This window comes from Dendrobates tinctorius, unplaced genomic scaffold (genome assembly GCF_039654945.1).
Source record: "Dendrobates tinctorius isolate UK_male_01 unplaced genomic scaffold, ASM3965494v1 ptg000065l, whole genome shotgun sequence".
Classification (NCBI taxonomy): Eukaryota; Metazoa; Chordata; class Amphibia; order Anura; family Dendrobatidae; genus Dendrobates; species Dendrobates tinctorius.
Window position 1 is genome coordinate 26,488,186 of NW_027361733.1, and position 21,024 is coordinate 26,509,209.

A 21,024-nucleotide genomic window follows, 5' to 3' on the forward strand; every position below is an offset into this window, starting at 1 on the left:
TCCCCTGCCCAGGAGCCGTGATATGTGATGTACATGGTCAGACACGGGTGAGAGAGACGGGGGGGGGGACAGCTCAAACGGACAGCACATGAGGGGAGAACACAGCACAGGAAGGAGAGAGACAGCAGACAAGGGGGATAGCACATGGGGTAGACAGGTCAAAGAAGAGAGCACAGACGGGAGAAGTCAGCACATGGGGAAAGGTGGGTGAGCACATGGGGGGAGAGATTCTCAAAGCTGCAAAGCCTGCCCCCATCGTGACTTTACCGCCCTCCCGATTGTTATGCTGTAATGTCTATTGTCTGTCCAAGTCCCCTCTATAATGTAAAGTGCTGCGGAATATGTCGGCTGTTATGGATGGGTCACCGAGGAGGAGAGCAGGTCCAGGCTAAGCCACAGAAAACCAGAGAGGTTGGTACCTAAGTGGATTGCAGACCCCTGATCCTATCCACACAACTAGCAGCCGTGGAGCGTACCTATGATGATCCTAGATGCCTCGGCACAGCCGGAGAGCTAACTATGCCTAAAGCAAGAAAGGGGAAATCTAAACTGCCCCAGAGCAGACCCCAAAGGAATAGATAGCCCCCAAACATATATTGTAGGTGAGACAAGATGAAAACACAAACACAGGCAGGAAAATAGACTGAGCAAATGATGGGGCCCACACTGACTAGACAGGACAGGAAAGGAAAGACACTGTCTGCAATCACGCAAAAAACCCTGCAAAAAGTCCAACATGTCTGATGCAAAAAACACTGAAGTCACACGACTTCGTCCCCCACTATATCAGCACTCTGGTATATTCTGAATTCAGAGCAAAAAGAGACCAATCTAACAGGGGATAAAACAAACTGGCACAAGCAGTAACATAAGGGCGGTGATTCAACAACAGCTCCAGCCGGAGCTGGCTGACCCGCACCAAGAAGAAATAGACAAAACCAGATCAAATGCAAACAGAATAGCAAATAAACCACTCAGCTGAACATGCAGGGACAGAGCTGGAGAAATCAGACCTCAGGAGGAACAGGAAGAAAATCACCAGCAGGGATAGAGGGAGTCGGCTGTCTTAAATCCTAATCTGAAACCCCAGATGTCCAATCGTCATCATCATTATCAGGTGGCACGCCTCTGTCAATCAGATCAGCTCCATTACCTCCAATAACCACCAGAGGGAGCTCAGAAAGAGAACTCGCAACCCTTCTGTCGAACTGACCAGCTTCACTACCTTCAGTAATAACCAGAGGGAGGCCAGAAAGCGAATTCACAACAGTCAGCACTATAGAAATAAAATTATTATTTATCACAGGTCTTTATTAATAATGGTCATGTGGGCCAAAGGGACCTTTTGGCCCCCTTATGCCCTAGGGTTGGATGCAACTGCAACCCCTGCACTCACTATAGTTATGGCCCTGTAGCAGATGGTTGTTAAAGGGAATATGTCACCCTATTTTTCGCCTATCAGCTGCTGGCACCACCATCAGGGGCTTATCTACAGCAGTCTGTTATGCTGTACATAAGCCCCCAATGTAACCTGAAAGATAAGAAAAAAGAGTTAGATTATACTCACCCTGGCGTTCGGTCCAGTCTGATGGGTGTCGCCATCCTGTCCGGCGCCTCCCATCTTCTAACGGTGACGTCCTCTTTGCTGCCTGTCATGGCTCCTGCGCAGGCGCACTGCTCTGCCCTGTTGAGGGCAGAGCAGAGTCCTGCAGTGCGCAGGCGCCGGGAGATAGGTCAACAATGTCTGATCGGGGGGTGCGGCAAACGACACCCCTGCTGATCAGCTGCTTCCAGTGTCAGCCGGAACTGCTCAGTTTCGGAGCTGCACCCAACAGCTCCATTGACGGAATAGTGGTCGCTGCACATCCACACCCTCATGATTTGAATAGGTTCAGATAAGAAGTACCCGTGTGTCAGTCTAGGTAATATACTGTGAGCCTTGTAGGGACCCTACAGTCATGGCCAAAAGTTTTGAGAATGACACAAATATTAATTTTTACAAAGTCTACTGCTTCATTTTTTCTAATGGCAATTGCATATACTCCAGAATGTTATAAAGAGTGATCAGCTTAACAGCAATTACTTGCAAAGTCAATATTTGCCTAGAAAATGAACTTTATCCCCCAAAACACATTTCAACATCATTGCAGCCCTGCCTTAAAAGGACCAGCTAACATCGTTTCAGTGATTGCTCCATTAACACAGGTGTGGGTGTTGATGAGGACAGGGCTGGAGATCAATCTGTCATGATTAAGTAAGAATGACACCACTGGACAATTTAAAAGGAGGCTGGTGCTTGGCATCATTGTTTCTCTTCTGTTAACCATGGTTATCTCTAAAGAAACATGTGCAGTCATCATTGCACTGCACAAAAATGGCCTAACAGGGAAGAGTATCGCAGCTAGAAAGATTGCACCTCAGTCAACAATCTATCGCATCATCAAGAACTTCAAGGAGAGAGGTTCCCTTGTTGCCAAAAAGGCTCCAGGGCGCCCAAGAAAGACCAGCAAGCGCCAGGACCGTCTCTTAAAAGTGTTTCAGCTGCAGGATCGGGCTACCAGCAGTGCAGAGCTTGCTCAGGAATGGCAGCAGGCAGGTGTGAGTGCATCTGCACGCACTGTGAGGCGGAGACTCTTGCAGCAAGGCCTGGTCTCAAAGAGGGCAACAAAGAAGCCACTTCTCTCCAGGAAAAACATCATGGACAGACTGATATTCTGCAAGAGGTACAGGGAGTGGACTGCTGAGGACTGGGGTAAAGTCATTTTCTCTGATGAATCCCCTTTTCGATTGTTTGGGACATCTGGAAAACGGCTTATTCGGAGAAGACCAGGTGAGTGCTACCACCAGTCTTGTCTCATGCCAACTGTCAAGCATCCTGAAACCATTCATGTGTGGGGTTGCTTCTCAGCCAAGGGAATGGGCTCTCTCTCAGTCTTGCCTAAAAACACAGCCATGAATAAAGAATGGTACCAGAATATCCTCCAAGAGCCCACTTCTCCCAACCGTCCAAGAGCAGTTTGGCAATCAACAATGCCTTTTTCAACATGATGGAGCACCTTGCCATAAAGCAAAGGTGATAACTAAATGGCTCAGGGAACAAAACATAGAGATTTTGGGACCATGGCCTGGAAACTCCCCAGATCTTAATCCCATTGAGAACTTGTGGTCAATCATCAAGAGACGGGTGGACAAACAAAAACCTTCAAATTCAGACAAAATAAAAGCATTGATTTTGCAAGAATGGACTGCTATCAGTCAGGATTTGATCCAGAAGTTGATTGAGAGCATGCCAGGGAGAATTGCTGAGGTCCTGAAGAGGAAGGGTCAACACTGCAAATATTGACTTGCTGCATTAACTCATTCTAACTGTCAATATAACCTTTTGCTACTCATAATATGATTGCAATTATATTTCTGTATGTGATAAAAACATCTGACAAACACACAAAAACCAGAGGCCAGCAGATCATGTGAAAATATAATATTTGTGTCATTCTCAAAACTTTTGGCCATGACTGTATGTCTGTGTTTTCTTTCATTTTCCTAGTCCTGCTCTCACAGCTGATATGTTACAATGTATTAGTTTAGGCAATACTACTTGTTTAATTCTTTAATTGGACGCGTCCTACTCACATAACTGAGGGTTTCTTACAATGTCAGTTCAAGCCATACATACAAAGCTAGACTGCGTCATCATGTTTGCGAAGAATAAAGTGCTAATAACAAGGGAACAATAGTAGCAAATTAACAAAAAGTAGATAGATGCCTTCCTTCCACCATTCACTTGTATATATTAAGATGTAACTTTTATTTTTTGATTAATCCCTTTCTGACCAGGCATTTTTTTTTCCTCCCCTTCTTCCAAGAGCCATTACTTTTTTATTTATTTGTCTACAAAGCCATACGAGTGCTTGTTTTTTGTTTTTTTTTAGCAGAAATATAGTTGTAGATTGGAATGACAACATTCTTTTACCATACAATATATTGGAAAAAAAATAGGGGAAAAAATCCAAGTGCATTGAAATTATGCCAGAAACGTAATTCCGCAATTATTATTATTATTTTTTTTTTTTGATGACGTTCATTTTATTGTAAATATGACCTAGCAATATAATTGTCCAGGTCAGTATGATAATGGCGATCTCAAACTTGGATAGTTTTTACTTTTATCTAAATGTTGAGAAAGTTCAGAAATTCCTAAAAAAAAAAGTGTGGGAGTGTAGCCTTAGAGGACTTGAACCTGCGATTGTCTGCTAGCTTAAGCTATACGCATCTATCAGCTAAATTAAAGGGGTTGTCCACTAGTAGGACAACCACTTCTTGATCTCAATGTTTGGCCTCAATAAAATAAAAAAGCCTATACTCGCCTCCCGTGCCGCTGCCGTTCCATCGGTGTCAGTACTCACTGTCCCGGGGCTCACGTGCAGTGTATGACACCCAGTGCCCAATCAGCGCTAGCGTCACACTCACTGTCCCCAACTTCGTATGAATTGAACATGAAGATGAATTCTGGGTTGCAGTTGATTTCTGACTTCCTCTTCATGTTCAAAATGTCTGTAAACAGGGACAGTGATGCCAGCGCTGATTGGGTGCCAGGCCCCATGTGCCATACAACACGTGAGCCCCAGGACTGCTAGTGCTGACACCATTGCAATTTTTTGTGCAGTGTCAAAATCTCAACAAAAACTAATTGTGGGAACTTAACCTTATGTATTTATATAATTGCCTTGTAATGTTTTCATTTCTTGTTCTGTCCAGGTGTCACCGTATCCCAGAATTCCAAGCGGAGGATGTTCACCGACCGCCATATTGGGACACCCAAGTGATGGATGTTACAATATGGAAACTGCTGCTGGTACCAACCTATTGCGCGGTAACACCAGCGGAACACGGTCACACCACACACACACCCTCACACACTCTATAGCCGTACCCATCACACACACACACTCACACTCAAACACTCAGTCTCACACTCATTAAGGCTAGGTTCACATTGCGTTTACCCAGCCCGTTCAACGCATAGCGTCGACGGGCTGCGTTAACTTATAGCATAACGCGATCGCCTTATGCTATACCTGCTTGCGCAGATGATTCATCTGCGTTAGCAGTGACGGAACCTCAGACGCTGCAGCCCGCGTCCGAGGCTCCGTCACTGAATGACAGCACATCGCGACGTATGCCGCTTTACGGCATGCGTCGCGATGCGCCCGACAATGGGGGTCAATGGCAACATTAACGGACTGCGTTACACCGCGGTGTAACGCAGTCCGTCTAGCGAACTGCCATAATAATAATAATAATAATAATAATAATCTTTATTTGCCATAACGCAATGTGACCCCGGCCTAAGACTCACACACTCAGACTCAGTCACACACTCACATACTCTCACTCACACACTCATGCATACAGAGACAGGGCAAAAACTTAGAACAAGGATAAATTCTCATCGCCACACAATAAGAGAAAAACAAATGGATCTACCTGTGGCAAAACATTTTTGTATGCCTGATCATAGCACCATGGACATGAAATTACTGGTATTGAAAGGTAACTTCACATCTCAGAGAGACAGAAGAGTCTGGGAGTACAAACTCATGACGACCTTTGACACTCTCAGAGCAGGAATGAATATGTTGCATGGATTTATGTCTTTTTACATCAATCAAGGAATTTGCTCCAAAGACCTTGTGGGGGCATCACAACACAGAACCAGACCCCAATCAGAGGACAATAAAACTTTCACTACTTATCTATGAACTGGTCCAATATTTATGGCCATAACTGTCTATCACTCCCCCATAATGATAGTTCTGCTTCACATCACTTGTCTTATCTATTGCATTTTTTCTGTGCTGTGTTGTGCATAAATATGTGATTCTTCAGATTTTGTATTAGTCAATGCCTGATGAAGAGACCTGAGTAGTCTCGAAAGCTTGCAATTTGTTACCATCTTTTCAGTTAGCCATTAAAAGGTATCAACCACTGAGAACTCTCAATTCTGAATATCAGCCTAAGTATGTAACAATACAGGCACAGAGGGCTATTAAATCATAGAATCATAGAGTTGGAAGGGACCTCCTGGGCCATCTGGTCCAACCCCCTGCTCAAAGCAGGATTCGCTAAATCATCCCTGGCAGATGTCTGTCCAGCCTCTGTTTGAAGACTTCCATTGAAGGAGAACTCATCACTTCTCGTGGCAGCCTGTTCCACTCATTGATCACTCTAACTCTCAAAAAGTTTTTTCTAATATCTAATCTGTGTCTCCTCGAATGAGGACATGATACGAGGAGCCTGGTTATGGTAAAAATTTTGAATGGGCAACACAGGGATAGTTAGGTTAATGCGTTGAGATGGTAGGCCAGTCTGAACAAATGCGTTTTTAGGGCACTCTTAAAACTGTGGGGATTGTGCATTCCAAAGAATTGGCGCAGCACGTGAAAAGTCTTGGAGATGGGAGTGTGAGGTTCTGATTATTGAGTATGTTAACCTCAGGTCATTGGCAGAACGGAGGGCACGGGTAGGGTGGTAGACTGAGATGAGGGAGGAGAAGTAGGGTGGTGCTACACATAAGTTTGTACTGGATTCTGGAGTGGATGGGTAACCAGTGTAATGACTGGTACAAGGTAGAGGCATCGGTGTAACGATTGGTGAGGAATATGATCCTGGCTGCAGCATTCAAGACAGATTGGAGGGGGAGTGTTTGGTAAGAGGGAGACCGATTAGTAGAGTTACAATAGTCCAGATGAGAATGAATAAGAGAAGCAGTAAGAGTTTTTGCAGAGTCGCCGTTTGGAGATTTTGGATTGGGACGGGACACATGAGCTTCAAGTTACTCTACTGCTCTGATATCTGAAAAAGACTGTGATCAAGTACTGATCTATGGACATTTAAAGGGATATTCCCATCTGGGACATTTCTATAGAATATAAATGTCAATTAGACATTGATCCCATCACTCCTCTGCAATTTTCAGACCTCCCATAGAAATTAAAGGAGAGAGCTTCAAATGCGCAGTCACCCTTCTATTCTTGTACTTAAAAAAGATGCATGTCCCAGTGGTGAGACTCACATTTATGAGAGATTATGGCATATCCTATCCATATGCCCTAAATATCCCAGATAGACTCACTTAAAATGTTTAGCTCACAGAAGATTGCCTTGACTGACTCTCCGCTGTGTAGACAGGACTAGGTTAAATGGGTTTTCCGTTTTAAGAAAGGTGCTCCCTAAAATCTTTTATACTTGTAAACTATCCAGTATCCATCACTTTTCCAGTCTCTGTGTTTTGGCTGCAACAGTTACATGAAATCAATAGCATACATCACTGCTGCAGCCAATCACTGAGCTCAGCAGCTTATTCTGTATACACTAGTAGAGCTGCTGAGCTCAGTGATTGGCTGCAGTGATGAGGCTCTCCTGTCCCAAGATACAGGAGACCTGATCCAGCACCAGCATGCAGAGAGGCACTATATGTACTATGTGATGCAAGTAGCGGTATAATGAGCAGATTCGAGAGGAAACCAGCACCTGGTGCAAGGAGGCCGCGTCCCTGAGCCACAGACAGGGCTCTGAGACTCAGACATGTCACCAAGGACACTTAAAGACTCTGCCCAAATAACCATCTCTAATCAGCAGCTATGTGTACAAGCGTCTCTCCTCTGGAGAAGAGGGAGCCTGGCGCCAGCATTCATCTTTAATTACTAAATGCCAGACATGACAGGCAGCTGGCAACAGAGGACGCGTGTGTCCTGGGTATAAAACAGGAAGATGACGGATATGACTGACTACAAAAGAAACATCAGAGCAGCGACTCGGAGTCATATACTGGACGTGACTTGATGTCGGTCTTAAATGACAACATATGTTAACGTTTATATATATGGAGCTTAGGTCACATTGTGTTAGTGACAATTGTTATACTGGAAACCTATGAAGGGATAAAAGTGCCAATAATTCACCCATTTGTCAACATTTTATTGTTTACCCTGCACATATAGCTGAGTTGATTTGTATATACATTATATTCTTATTTATTTCTGATCCTGAGTTATATCCGGTATTATCCTCCAGAGCTGCACTCACTATTCTGCTGGTGGAGTCACTGTGAACATACATTACTTATCCTGTACTGATCCTGAGTTACATCCTGTATTATCCTCCAGAGCTGCACTCACTATTCTGCTGGTGCAGTCACTGTGTACATACATTACATTACATATCCTGTACTGATCCTGAGTTATATCCTGTATTATACTCCAGAGCTGCACTCACTATTCTGCTGGTGGAGTCACTGTGTACATACATTACATTACTTATCCTGTACTGATCCTGAGTTACATCCTGTATTATACTCCAGAGCTGCACTCACTATTCTGCTGGTGGAGTCACTGTGTACATACATTACATTACTTATCCTGTACTGATCCTGAGTTACATCCTGTATTATACTCCAGAGCTGCAGTCACTGTGTACATACATTACATTACTTATCCTGTACTGATCCTGAGTTACATCCTGTATTATACCCCAGAGCTGCACTCACTATTCTGCTTGTGGAGTCACTGTGTACATACATTACATTACTTATCCTGTACTGATCCTGAGTTATATCCTGTATTATACTCCAGAGCTGCACTCTCTATTATGCTGGTGGAGTCACTGTGTACATACATTACATTACTTATCCTGTACTGATCCTGAGTTATATCCTGTATTATACTCCAGAGCTGCACTCTCTATTATGCTGGTGGAGTCACTGTGTACATACATTACATTACTTATCCTGTACTGATCCTGAGTTATATCATGTATTATACTCCAGAGCTGCACTCACTATTCTGCTGGTGCAGTCACTGTGTACATACATTACTTATCCTGTACTGATCCTGAGTTACATCCTGTATTATACCCCAGAGCTGCACTCACTATTCTGCTGGTGCAGTCACTGTGTACATACATTACCTCTCCCGGCACCTGCGCACTGCAGTATTCTGCTCTGCCCTCAACAGGGCAGAGCAGTGCGCCTGCGCCGGAGCCACAACAGGAAGGAAAGAAGAGGACGGCATTGTATGAAGATGGGAGGCACCGGACCGCGACATCCATCGGATCGGACCGCCCCACCCCCACCCGGTGAGTATAATCTAACTCTTTTTTCTTATCTTTCAGGTTACATCGGGGGCTTATCTACAGCATTACAGAATGCATTACAGAATGCTGTAGATAAGCCCCTGATGTTGTTGCCTGCAGCTCATATTCGAAAAAAGGGGTGACAGATTCCCTTTAAGCTTGCACCTGAATAATGAGCAGTTTGCTTGCTTGTTGGGTGAGGGCTGGCCTAGTTAAACAATTTTTAGGAATTCTCACTCCTGATAATCGTCCTGTCTAAATGGACCCTAAAAGCTTGTTTACACTGCACGACATTGGATGCTAAATGACCACTGATTGGCTACAGATTTGCCACTCGGCAGACAGGCAGATCCCACTTACAATGTGCACAGAACAATTGTTAATCGATTGTTCTTTTTGCCTAGACTGCCATTATTCATGGCATCACATGTTCTGATTACACAGGACTATAGTAGGCGGCCAAAAAGAATGATTTTTGAGCAATCGTTACATCGGGTGATTGACAGACTGTTTATGCTGCAGAATTACTGTGAAATGAGCCTTCCTAATGATGCTTGTTCCCAATAATCATGCACAGTAAGTGCACCTACACTCCTGCTTGGACTTTTCAATCCAAAGTGACACTGAACGGTCAGTCTTTCTAATCACTGTATAATCTACAGTTGAATATTGTCTTTTGGTGCCAGAGGCAAGTACTTTTGGGTTGGGGATCGGCTTTGATTGTAGTGTTTGTCAATGGGATCTGCGATAAAAATTGCCAAAAAATGTTCACTCTCCCCATTATCACTACTGTACCTGGTAAAAATGACAATCTGTGTTTCATTTCAGTCTCAGGACCCCACCCTAACCCTAAATATCCTTTTCACTGCTGCAATATTTGAAGACATCCGGAATAAACCTTTACATTTCCGATACGTCTCTAATCTGCATTTTACTCATTGGACCATGGAAACAGGTCACAGCAAAGGGACATTAAAGCTAGAGCCCATCTTCTTGCCATGTCCTGTGCAGTCCTATCCAATCTATTGTTTCCTGTTAGTAGGCATCTCAGGTTGTGACTATAGCGTTCTTCAGTAGGATTGGAGATAGGAACTCCAGGAGACCTCCTTACCCACCACGATCACTACTTTCTATCCCATCTCTCCAGGGCTGAGACCCTCCAGAGACATTTATATTCATATGTGATATTGGCGCTCCTCCTGTACCGCTCCTGCACTATTATAAGTGGCTGCCAGCCGCAGGTTTAGTGCATTGTGCAGAAAGGAGGCTCCATGTAATGTATTCAGAGCACAGATACAATCAAACCACCTACCAAGAAGAGGATGCACCGAGAGCAACATTCCAGGCTCCAGCACCAAAGGAGACATCTTGTCTTATATGGTCGAAATAAAATTGGTATTTTATCTTTTCATGTATCACCAGCAATGGTTAGAATCTGGAAATTAGATGTCAACTGCAAACTAACCCTAGAGATGTCCTATAGATCACTGTATCCCACTTTATATATTCTATTATTGCATTTCCTATGTTCTCCACCCCATAAATCCCAGCCCTGGATCAGTAAGCATTGCAGGCTGAGCAAAGACAATGGGAAGGTTTTGGAAACTGGAGCTTTTCAGATACATCAAGTATAAAGCAGAAATTACATGTCTGGTCTGCATCATCCATTGATTTGCCTCACACCCACAGTAAGGAGCAGAAGGGGGATCCTATCCCTAGGGGCCGATGCAACACATCCAGGAGGAAGAACGGATTACAAGATCTGGAGCTGTTATAACCAGCAGCCACTCCCTAGGCTCATGTATGTGTGTGCATATATACTCATATACGACCCTACGCAGACAACACCCCAACATTTAGGACACCCCAGAGGTGGCATAATAGCTGTCTGCAATGCCTATAATGAACCAAGTGCTAATTGCCTTGTCCTAAAAAATCCCACCCATGCTGGTGAAAGACAGACCCAGTAAAGCTGCGTGGGCACAGGGTCCAATCAATGGCAGTAACCATGAAATGGCTGCGTTCTGTGATACTGGGGAAATTATCAACAATGAAGAAAATGTGCTGCATGGATCATGTAAAACCAGACAAGTGGGAGGGAGTAGACAGCATGCATGGCCATGGATGTGCATAGGGATGGCATGCATGCAGACTATATGCAGCCGACCCCTCTGCATAAGGGTCCCCAGTACAGATCAGCCCATCCGCACTCACTCTGCCTATACTGTGCGTGTATATATATATATATTCTCATTCACTATATATAAACAGTATATTCCTAGCGAGTGAGGATGGGCTGATCTGTGCAGGGGACCCTTATACATTGCATTGTGCAGAATTATCGCCCTCTGTGTAATTAGAGGAGGAGGATCTGTCCCATGTACGCAGCTCACATACAACATGCTTAGCCAAGCAGACATGCTCCTGGTACATACATGCTGAACACATACTGGAGGATGCACATATGTGACATGCCATCTTGTCATTAGCAGACCAATCTAGCATGTCCTCACACATAAAATGTAGGACATGGAATGAAGAGAGAAAAAAGGGGCTGCCCACCACACCCAGACCCCACAGTCTGCATGCAATAATCCTGCCGTCTGTGGATGGAGCTTCTCTCCGGAGACCTCACCCTGGCTGGCGGGTGGAGCAGCTGTGCGGCGCCTACCTGACATGGTGCTGACCATGGTGCTGACGGATGCGGCGTGGAGATGGTGCTGGGTGGCGGACTACTGCAATGCTGAGGAAGGGAGAGGGAACGCCTGACTCAGCTCTGGTGGGATCCAGGCAGGGAGGGAGGAGACAGAGGTGGGGTGGTCGGTGCAGGAGAGATCTGGGTGGGGGGCTCCCTCACTAGAGGTGGCAGAGGGGAGACGCTGGGGTCTGCTCCTAGAGATTCCTGCGGCTGCAAACACTAATACAGGAGGATGGATGCACAGTCACACCCAGCACTGCTGCCTCCCCCAGCACCATTGTCAGAGCAAGGACCAACCCCTACTCTGTCACTGCAAACCCAGCACCCCCAATCTTCTGCAAGCAGTCATCTATCTATAGTATCTAGCCATCCGGCTGTCTAATCTTCCTATCTATCTATCTATCTATCTATCTATCTATCTATCTATCCCATATCTATCCCATATCTATCAATCTCATATCTCTCTATCTATCTCAATCTCATATCTATCTATCCCATATCTATCTCATATCTATCTCCCATATCTATCTCATATCTATCTCAATCTCATATCTATCTATCTATAAAATCAAAAAAGATAGAGGCAGCACACCATATGGAATTAGAAAAAAGTGCTTTTTAATAGTACATGTGGCGACGTTTCAGTTGAGACCGAAACGTCGCCACATGGGCTATTAAACAGCACTTTTTTCTAATTCCATATGGTGTGCTGCCTCTATCTTTTTTGATTTTCTATTCACAAGGACTGGTATGTACCTGTGAGGCTTTGCACCCTACTTTTTTCTGTGCTGTTGTTCTCTATTTTGTATCTATCTATCCATTTATCTATCTATCTATCCATTTATGTATCTATCCCATATCTATATATTTATCTATCCCATCTTAATTTTTTCAAATAAAACGTTACTCTCCTGTTTTTCCACAGGAACGTACACATTAATAACACAAGCAAACATTCTTAAACTCAAAATTTGCTAACACACATCTCCCAACCTCAATCACCATATAGTTACACAAACTCACATCACGCCCCTTCACCAAAAAACCAACACTGTCTTTTTTATTACATGCACTCCCGACCACACAGACGCACGAGGCTATTCATTCCCATTCACACCATCCACAATTCCACACTTCTGCAAACAAAAAATTTCTGCATTTTGCGCTGCAAAAAAATCAAAGATGGCCGCTCGCCCTAACTTATTTTTAAAAACCCTCACATTTTGAGATATGATTACAAAACCCATAATAAACACAAAACATGGAACTTGAAAAGTGGTCACTTCTCAAAAAAGAACAAGTAAGCAGGAAAAAGGCTCATACAAAAACAACGTACAGACATAACTTTACACACATTACATAAAACACACCAAAAAAACAGATAGCCATTGCTTAAAAGCAATGCTATGTACAAAAAAACTCCACGTGGCTACTGGAAAAGACGTACTTAACCAGTACCGCCAGTGTCCTCCTCCACCATTTGTGCCCAGCAGCTTTCTGAGCCGCTGGCCTTCTTATACTCCTCCAGCCGTGCCTTCTTCTGCCCAGCCTTCCTCTGGGGGCACTCCTCCTTCCATAACCTCAATGTCACTGTTTTCGCCTCCACCCTCCCTGTGACACTTTTACCCTCCTGAGTCCTCTTCTGAGGAAAAGGAACCAATATTCCTTGGGTCAGAATTATGAAACAAACCCTCAGAGGTATCAAAATCCATCAGCCACTCTAACGATGGTTCGGCGACTGGGACTTCTTTCTTCCCTTCCTTTTTTTTCTCCAAGAGACGCTCCTCTAGCTTTACGGCCTCCCAAAAGTCCTTGTCCTCCTGCCGCTTCTCCCTCCGTCTCTCAGCAAGAGAGGACTCCTCCAGCCGCTTCTCCCTCTGTCTCTCGGCATGAGAGGGCGGAGTCATCACAGTGCTTTGCAGCGCGGAGCCTTCACTTTCCTCCCGCTTCCTCTCCTCCTCCCGCTTCTTAACCTCCTCCTCTCTCTTCTTTCCTCCTCCCGCTTCTCCTCCTCTCTAGTTGGCCTCCTCCGCACACTGTACGGGCAGTCTTTATACAGATGCTCTGTACTGCCCCACCCATCACATTCACGCGGCATCGGAAACCTAGCTGTCACATGACCCTTTTGCTTGCAATTGCGGAAAACCAATTCTTTACTGCACATGTTCTGCAGGGGCCCAAATTGAAAGCATATCCTACAGTATAGGGGTTGCCCTTGGTATGACAGGAAACCCCTATGACCCACCACTAAAAAGTTCGCCGGGGGGTGGGTGAAAAATGCCCAAGACATTTTTTTTGCTTCTCCCCTCACGTACTCACAATACGGAGCCTGGAACTGCTCCAGTAGTCTTACTTCTGCATAGGGGTTGTATACAGTCACAGTCACAACTTTTTCCATGAGCCTAAACAGAGGCTCCACCTGCACTCCCTCCAGGCATGGGTCACCATCATTACTCCTGAGCCATTCAAAGACAGTCAAGCAGCATCCCTCATTCACAAAGGTTACATCATATGTACCTTGACTCCGGAATTCATTTACACTGTAGATATCCTCCCGATGGGCTCCAGCCTTTCCCTCCAGCAGCTCACGAACAACGTACACCACGTTGTTTTTCTCACCGCCTTCCACCACCACACGGATCGTATTCTTAATGAACATCTTCAGTCCTGACTGCCGATACGAGTACCGCAGTAGAAATTCAGAAGCACCCTGCCAGAAAAGCCCCTGGATCACTCCAGGAAAACTCGCACCATCTGACCGCAACACAAGATCGCAGCCAAAAGGCCAAGGAGCGATAACCAGAATTGGTTTGGCACTTGTGGCGCCCCATGGCCTGACAGTTACTCATTGTGGAGAATGATCCAAAGAAGAACCTGAGGAAGGCATTTTAACAAACTGAGAACACCTTAAAAACAACATCTCTGCTGCAATCCACGCGTTTTGAATCTGCATAACTCCACCCGTTTTAACACACCCTCACCGACCCTGTTGTTCCAAAGCAGGAGACTCAGTGCCAGGAAGAGATGGGAGAGGAATATTCAACAACAACAAAAAAAAACGTCAGCTGTCTTCCCTTACCTATCCGGTGTGGCTTCTCAGCACACACCAGCCATGTTTTCAGATGCACAGCTATATATAGGCCTGCGGCCTATTGTGAGCCCAGGTCCATTGTGACACGTCAGTGTTCCGTGGCACACATTCTATCTACTGCAGACAGCACACTTTGCGGCTGCTACAAACCATTAGAATACTCAGACAGGTGAAGATAGGAGGCACATTCAAAGGCCCATCCCATACCAAATTTTAATTTTTTTAATACATACACTCAAAATTAACCCCTTAGTGTCCACTGACATGCACAGTCCGTCATGAGCGGTTGTAACTTACCGCACCAGGACGGACTGTGCACGTCATCCCTTTGAACTGTCACTGCGTGTAAACTCGCAGTGACAGTTCAGTGCCAACAACTGTCTATGACAGCTGAGAGGCACGGCAAGAAGTGCAGGGACCCTTGCAGTTGGTCCCTGCACCCAAAGCGCTGTGACTGGTCAGTCAATCTCACTGACCAAACACAGCAGCGATCGGGCAGGAGAGGCTGAAATTTCAGTCTCTCCTGCCCGATCAGTGCAGGAGCTCAGTGCTGCAGTGGCTAAGCATCCTGCACTGACAACCAGGAGCAGCGCTCCTGCCGCCCCTGCCTGTTAATCCCCTGAATGCTGCGATCGCGCGCAATAGCAGGTTTCAGGGGTGAGGCAGAGGTAGGGGGCTCCCGCGGGGCCCGAACTGTGCCATGATGACCCGGAGGTTGTCATGACACCTCTGGGTCATTCAGCTACGGAAAGCTGCTGAGACCATGCTCACAGCATAGTGTCAGCAGCTTTCTCTGTAGGCATAATGCATTACAATGCTGGAGCGTTGCAATGTATTATACCTAAAGTGAAAGCGAAAGTGAAAGTCCCATGAAGGGACAAGGTAAAAAAAATTTTTTTTAAAAAATATGTAAAAAAAATAATTAAAAAATAATAAAAAAAATCCCCTAAAAATACACATTTTTATGTAAAAAAAATAAACAAAAAAATACACGTTTCGTATCGCCGCGTCCGTAAAAATCCAATCTATAAAAGAGTCACCCGAGTTAACCCCTTCAGTGAACGCCGAGAAAAAACCCCCCACAAAAAAGTAGCAAATTATACTTTTTCCAAGCGGTATCATCATACCGCTTGGAAAAAGTGCAATAACACGCGATCAAAAAGACGGATATAAATTAACATGGTACTGCTGAAAACGTCATCTTGTCCCGCAAAAAGCGAGCCACCGTACAGCTCCATCAGCAGAAAAATGAAAAAGTTATAGCTCGCAGAATAAAGTGATGCAAAAATAATTATTTTTTCTATAAGTTTTTATTGTGTAAAAAACACCAAAACATAAAAAAAAGATATAAATGAGGTATCACTGTAATCGTAGTGACCCGAACAATAAAGCTGCCATATTAATTTTACCACACGCAGAACAATGAAGAAAAAAACAAAAAAAAAAACCAATTCCTGAATTGCTGGTTTTTGTTCATTCTGCCTCCACAAAAATCAGAATAGAAAGCGATCAAAAAACGATATGTGCCTGAAAATGGTACCAATAAAAACGTCAGCTCGTCCCGCAAAAAACAAGCCTGCAAATGACTTTGTCGGCCGGAATATGGAAAAATTATAGCTCTCAAAGTATGACGATGCAAAAATTTCTTACAAAAAAAACTTACAAAAAAAAGCGTCTTTTAGTGTGTTACAGAAGCTAAACATGAAAAAAGAATATAAATCTGGTATGGCTGTAATCGTACCAACCCGAGGAATAAAGTCACCATATCACTAGTACCGCACGAGGAACGGCATAAAAAATAAAACCAATTCTTCACCTTTTGTGGATTTGTGCATTCTGTCTCCCAAGGATCGCAGTCAGGTGATCACAGTGGTTTACCCCCACATATGGGGTACCAGCGTACGCAGAACAAATTGCACAACAACTTTTGGGGTCTAATTTCTCCTGTTACCCTTGTGAAAATAAAAATTTGGGGGCAAAAAGATCATTTTTGTGTTAAAAAATATGATTTTTTTATTTTCACTGCGCTACATTATAAAGGTCTGTGAAGTACTTGGGGGTTCAAAGTGCTCACCACACATCTAGATAAGCTCCTTGTGGGGTCTACGTTCCAAAATGGTGTCACTTGTGGGGGGTTTCCACTGTTTAGGCACATCAGGGGCTCTGCAAACGCAACAGGTCGCCCCAGACCATTCCATCAAATTCTGCATTCCAAAACGACGCTCCTTCCCTTCTGAGCTCTGCCATGGGGTTTCCACTGTGTAGGCACATCAGGGGCTCTCCAAACGTGACACGGCGTCTGATCTCAATTCCAGCCAATTTTTCGTTGAAAAAGTTAAACGGTTCTCCTTCTCTTCTGAGCTCTGCCATGTACCCACACAGTGGTTCACCCCCACATATGGGGTATCAGCGTACTCAGGGCAAATTGCACAACAATGTTGGGGTCCTTTTACCCTTGGGGAAAAAAATTGGGGATGAAAAGATCATTTTTGTGGAAAAAATATGATTTTTTAATTTTATGGCTCTATGTTATAAACTTCTGTGAAGCCGTTGAGGGTTCAGAGCTCTCACCACACATCTAGATAAGCTCCTTGGGGGGTCTAGTTTCCGAAATGGGGTCACTTGAGGGGGGTTTCCACTGTTTAGGCACATCAGGGGCTCTCCAAATGCGACATGGCATCCGATCTCAATTCCAGCCAAAAAGTTAAATGGCGCTTCTTCCCTTCCGAGCTCTGCCATGCGCCCAATTAGTGGTTTACCCCCACATATAGGGTATCGGCGTACTCAGGACAAATTTCACAATAACTTTTGGGGTCCTATTACCCTTGGGAAAATAAAAATTGGTGGTGAAAAGATCATTTTTGTGGAAAAATAGGTATTAGACCTACCGGTAATGATGTTTCCAGGAGTCCATCCTGACAGCACCATGGAGGACATCCTCCTCCTCCTTACAGGGACAGGAAGAGCACACGAGAGGTTAAAAGGTCATGTCCCACCCCCTCTCCCTCAGTTATTTAACAAGTACCACAACGTGGATAATGCAAGTTACACTTTAATGAAACAATCATATTACAGCATATGACAAGAAATAATCGTAAGATAACATAAATAGGGAGGGAACTACCCGTGCTGTCAGGATGGACTCCTGGAAACATCATTACCGGTAGGTCTAATACCTTTTTTCCAGGACGTCCACCTGACAGCACCATGGAGAGTACCAAAGCACCTCCTCAGGGTGGGATTACCGCCTGGAGAACTTTTCTCCCAAATGCGGTCTGTTGACCAGATAACACATCAAGCTTATAGTGCTTACAGAATGTATTAAGATTGGCCCAGGTTGCTGCTCTACAGATTTGATCGACCCAGGCCCCCGCCCGCTCGGCCCATGAGGCCAATACTGCACTCGTAGAGTGGGCCTTTACGGAATTTGGCGGACTGGCGCCTTTGGCTTGATAGGCGTCAGAATTTACTGAGGTAATCCATTGTGCGATGGACGCCTTAGAGGCTTTTTTCCCCTTAATTTTACCCCCAAAAAGGATGAACAGATTTGGGTCAATGCGCCAACTATTGGTGGCCTTAAGATAGTCTAGGACTGCGCGCCTCACATCCAGTGAGTGAAGACGCTGTTCCTTTTTATTACGGGGATTATCACAGAAAGATGGTAACACTATCTCCTGGTTTATGTTTTTAGACGAGGCTACCTTTGGGATAAATGCCGGGTCCAATCTTAAGATTATACTGTCGTCTCTTATCTGGAGATATGGGTCCTTAGTGGACAGGGCCTGGATCTCCCCTATTCTTTTGGCCGTAGTAATGGCTACCAGGAAGGCCGTCTTACGAGTAAGAGAAGGTTATTTTCTCGCTGGGGGCGTAGGGGTCTGTACAGAGAAACCTGAGTACCAGGCCCCAAGGCGGGGTGAGCTGCCTAATCGTGGGGCGCAGGCGCTGTGTGGCTCTTATGAATCTTATTACCCAGGGATGGGAAGCTAACTGGTAATCGAAGAAGGCACCAAAGGCCGAGATCTGGACTTTTAGAGTGCTGGGCTTAAGGCCTTTATTAAACCCTGACTGCAAAAAAATTAGTATGCTAGGGAGGTCAGGGGTGCCTGCCACGAGATCGGACCTGCCGCCCTCCAGAAAGAATCTTTTCCATATCTTTCGATAGATTGCGGATGTCACCGGTTTCCTACTGGCCTGTAGGGTGGATATGACCTGATCCGACAACCCCTTTGCCTTCAGGATGTCCCTCTCAGGATCCAAGCCGATAGGTGGAGTCTTGCTGGGTTCGGGTGGTGGATCGGGCCCTGGTGAATGATGTCCTTCAATAGGGGTAGTTCGACTGGATTTCCTACTGTCATGGCTCCTAGCAGGGAAAACCAGCTCCTCCTCGACCAGTATGGAACGATCAACATCACTCTTGCGTGGTCCTCGCGTATCTTCCTGAGCACTGCCAGTATGAGAGCCAGAGGTGGGAACGCATAAGAGAGGGGTTCTCCCCAAGTCTGGCTCAGGGCGTCTACGGCCTCCGGATGATTCGCCGGATTCAAGGAGTAGAATCTGGGGACCTTTGAGTTCTTTCGGCTTGCGAATAGATCTATACTGGGGGTCCCCCAACGCTGACAGAGATGGTTGAAGATTTCCCCGTTCAGTTCCCACTCCGTCAGGTGGATCTGTTGTCTGCTCAAGTAGTCTGCTACTTCGTTCTGGGAACCTTGTAAGTGTACTGCGGTCACTGATCTGACTGTTCGTTCTGCCCAAGCAAATATTCTTCCTGCCAGGGCCTGCAGTGGTTGATGTCTGGGCCCTCCCTGGTGCTTCAGGAATGCCACTGCCGTTACATTGTCAGATAATATGCGAACGTGACGATTCCTTAGTACCGCCTGGTTTCGCCGCAGCACTTCCCAGACCGCGTAGAGCTTTCTGAAATTGGAGGATCTGGTCCTGATGTCTACTGGCCATCTGCCCTGGAAGATCTTCCCTCCTATGTGGGCTCCCCATCCCCACGTACTGGCGTCTGTGGTGACTACCACGTATGGAGAGGTTGTTCATAGTACGCCCACCTGTAGGCTTCTGGGCTGTGTCCACCACCGTAAGGACTCCTTCACCCGTTCTGGCAGCCATAGGGGCTTGTCGAGGGACATCTGCCTTCTGTCCCACTTTGCGAGGATCTCCCTCTGTAATGATCTTGAGTGGAACTGCGCCCACCGGACACATGGGATGCATGCCGTCATGAGGCCCAAAACTTCCATTGCCTCTCTTATGGAGCCTTGCCGCTCCAACAGGTCTCCGACCCTGGCCTGAATAGATCTCTGCTTCTTCTCGGGTAGCCGGGATATTCTGCTGGCCGAGTCTAGAAGGACTCCGAGGAATACTTTCTTTGTCTCTGGCCTGAGGTCCGACTTCGTCCAATTGATCACCCAACCCAGGACTCCATTACGGTCGTTGCTCTGTTTCTGTCTCGAATGAGCGCTTCTTCTGATCTTGCCACCAGTAGGAAGTCATCTAGATATGGAATGATCACGATACCTTGATCCCTCAGGTAGGCTACCATCTCCACCACCAGCTTTGTAAAGATTCTGGGAGCTGAAGCTAATCCAAATGGAAGGCACTGGAACTGGAAGTGGCAGGTCCGGGCTGGCAAACTGACCGCAAACCTTAGTAGCCTCTGGGATGAGGGATGGATAGGGACCTGATTGTATGCCTTCTTTAGGTCTAGGGTGCACATACTGCGTCCCTGTCTATTAGGAGTATTGCGGATCGGATTGATTCCATCCGGAATCTCCTGTACCTGACCCAGGCATTTAGTGGCTTCAGGTTTATGATGGTGCGGGCCTCGCCGGATGGTTTTGCGATCGAGAACAGGGAAGAGTAATGCCCTCTTCCTCTTTCCGTCGGGGGAACTGGTACTATCACTTTTGAGTTGACCATGTCCAGAAGATCCGTCCACATTGCGGAGTCCGTCGGGACAACGGTGGGGGCACTATATCTGTTGGGGGGAGGAGTAGAGCTCTATACTGTAGCCCTCCGCGATGGTTCTGAGGACCCACTGATTTTGGGTGATCCGGGACCAGTTTGCTGCGAAGTGGCGCAGTCTCCCCCCAAT

General features: G+C 45.7%; 1 protein-coding gene across 1 annotated transcript in view; it reads right to left on the minus strand.

The window, feature by feature from the left end:
* Positions 1-12,098, minus strand: part of STMN3 (stathmin 3) — a 28,524-nt gene extending 16,426 nt beyond the window's left edge. The window contains 1 exon segment of the mRNA XM_073580808.1: positions 11,804-12,098. Within this exon segment, the coding sequence (XP_073436909.1) occupies positions 11,804-11,822 (19 nt within the window). The 5' untranslated portion in view covers positions 11,823-12,098.
* Between the last annotated feature and the right edge of the window lie 8,926 nt (positions 12,099-21,024).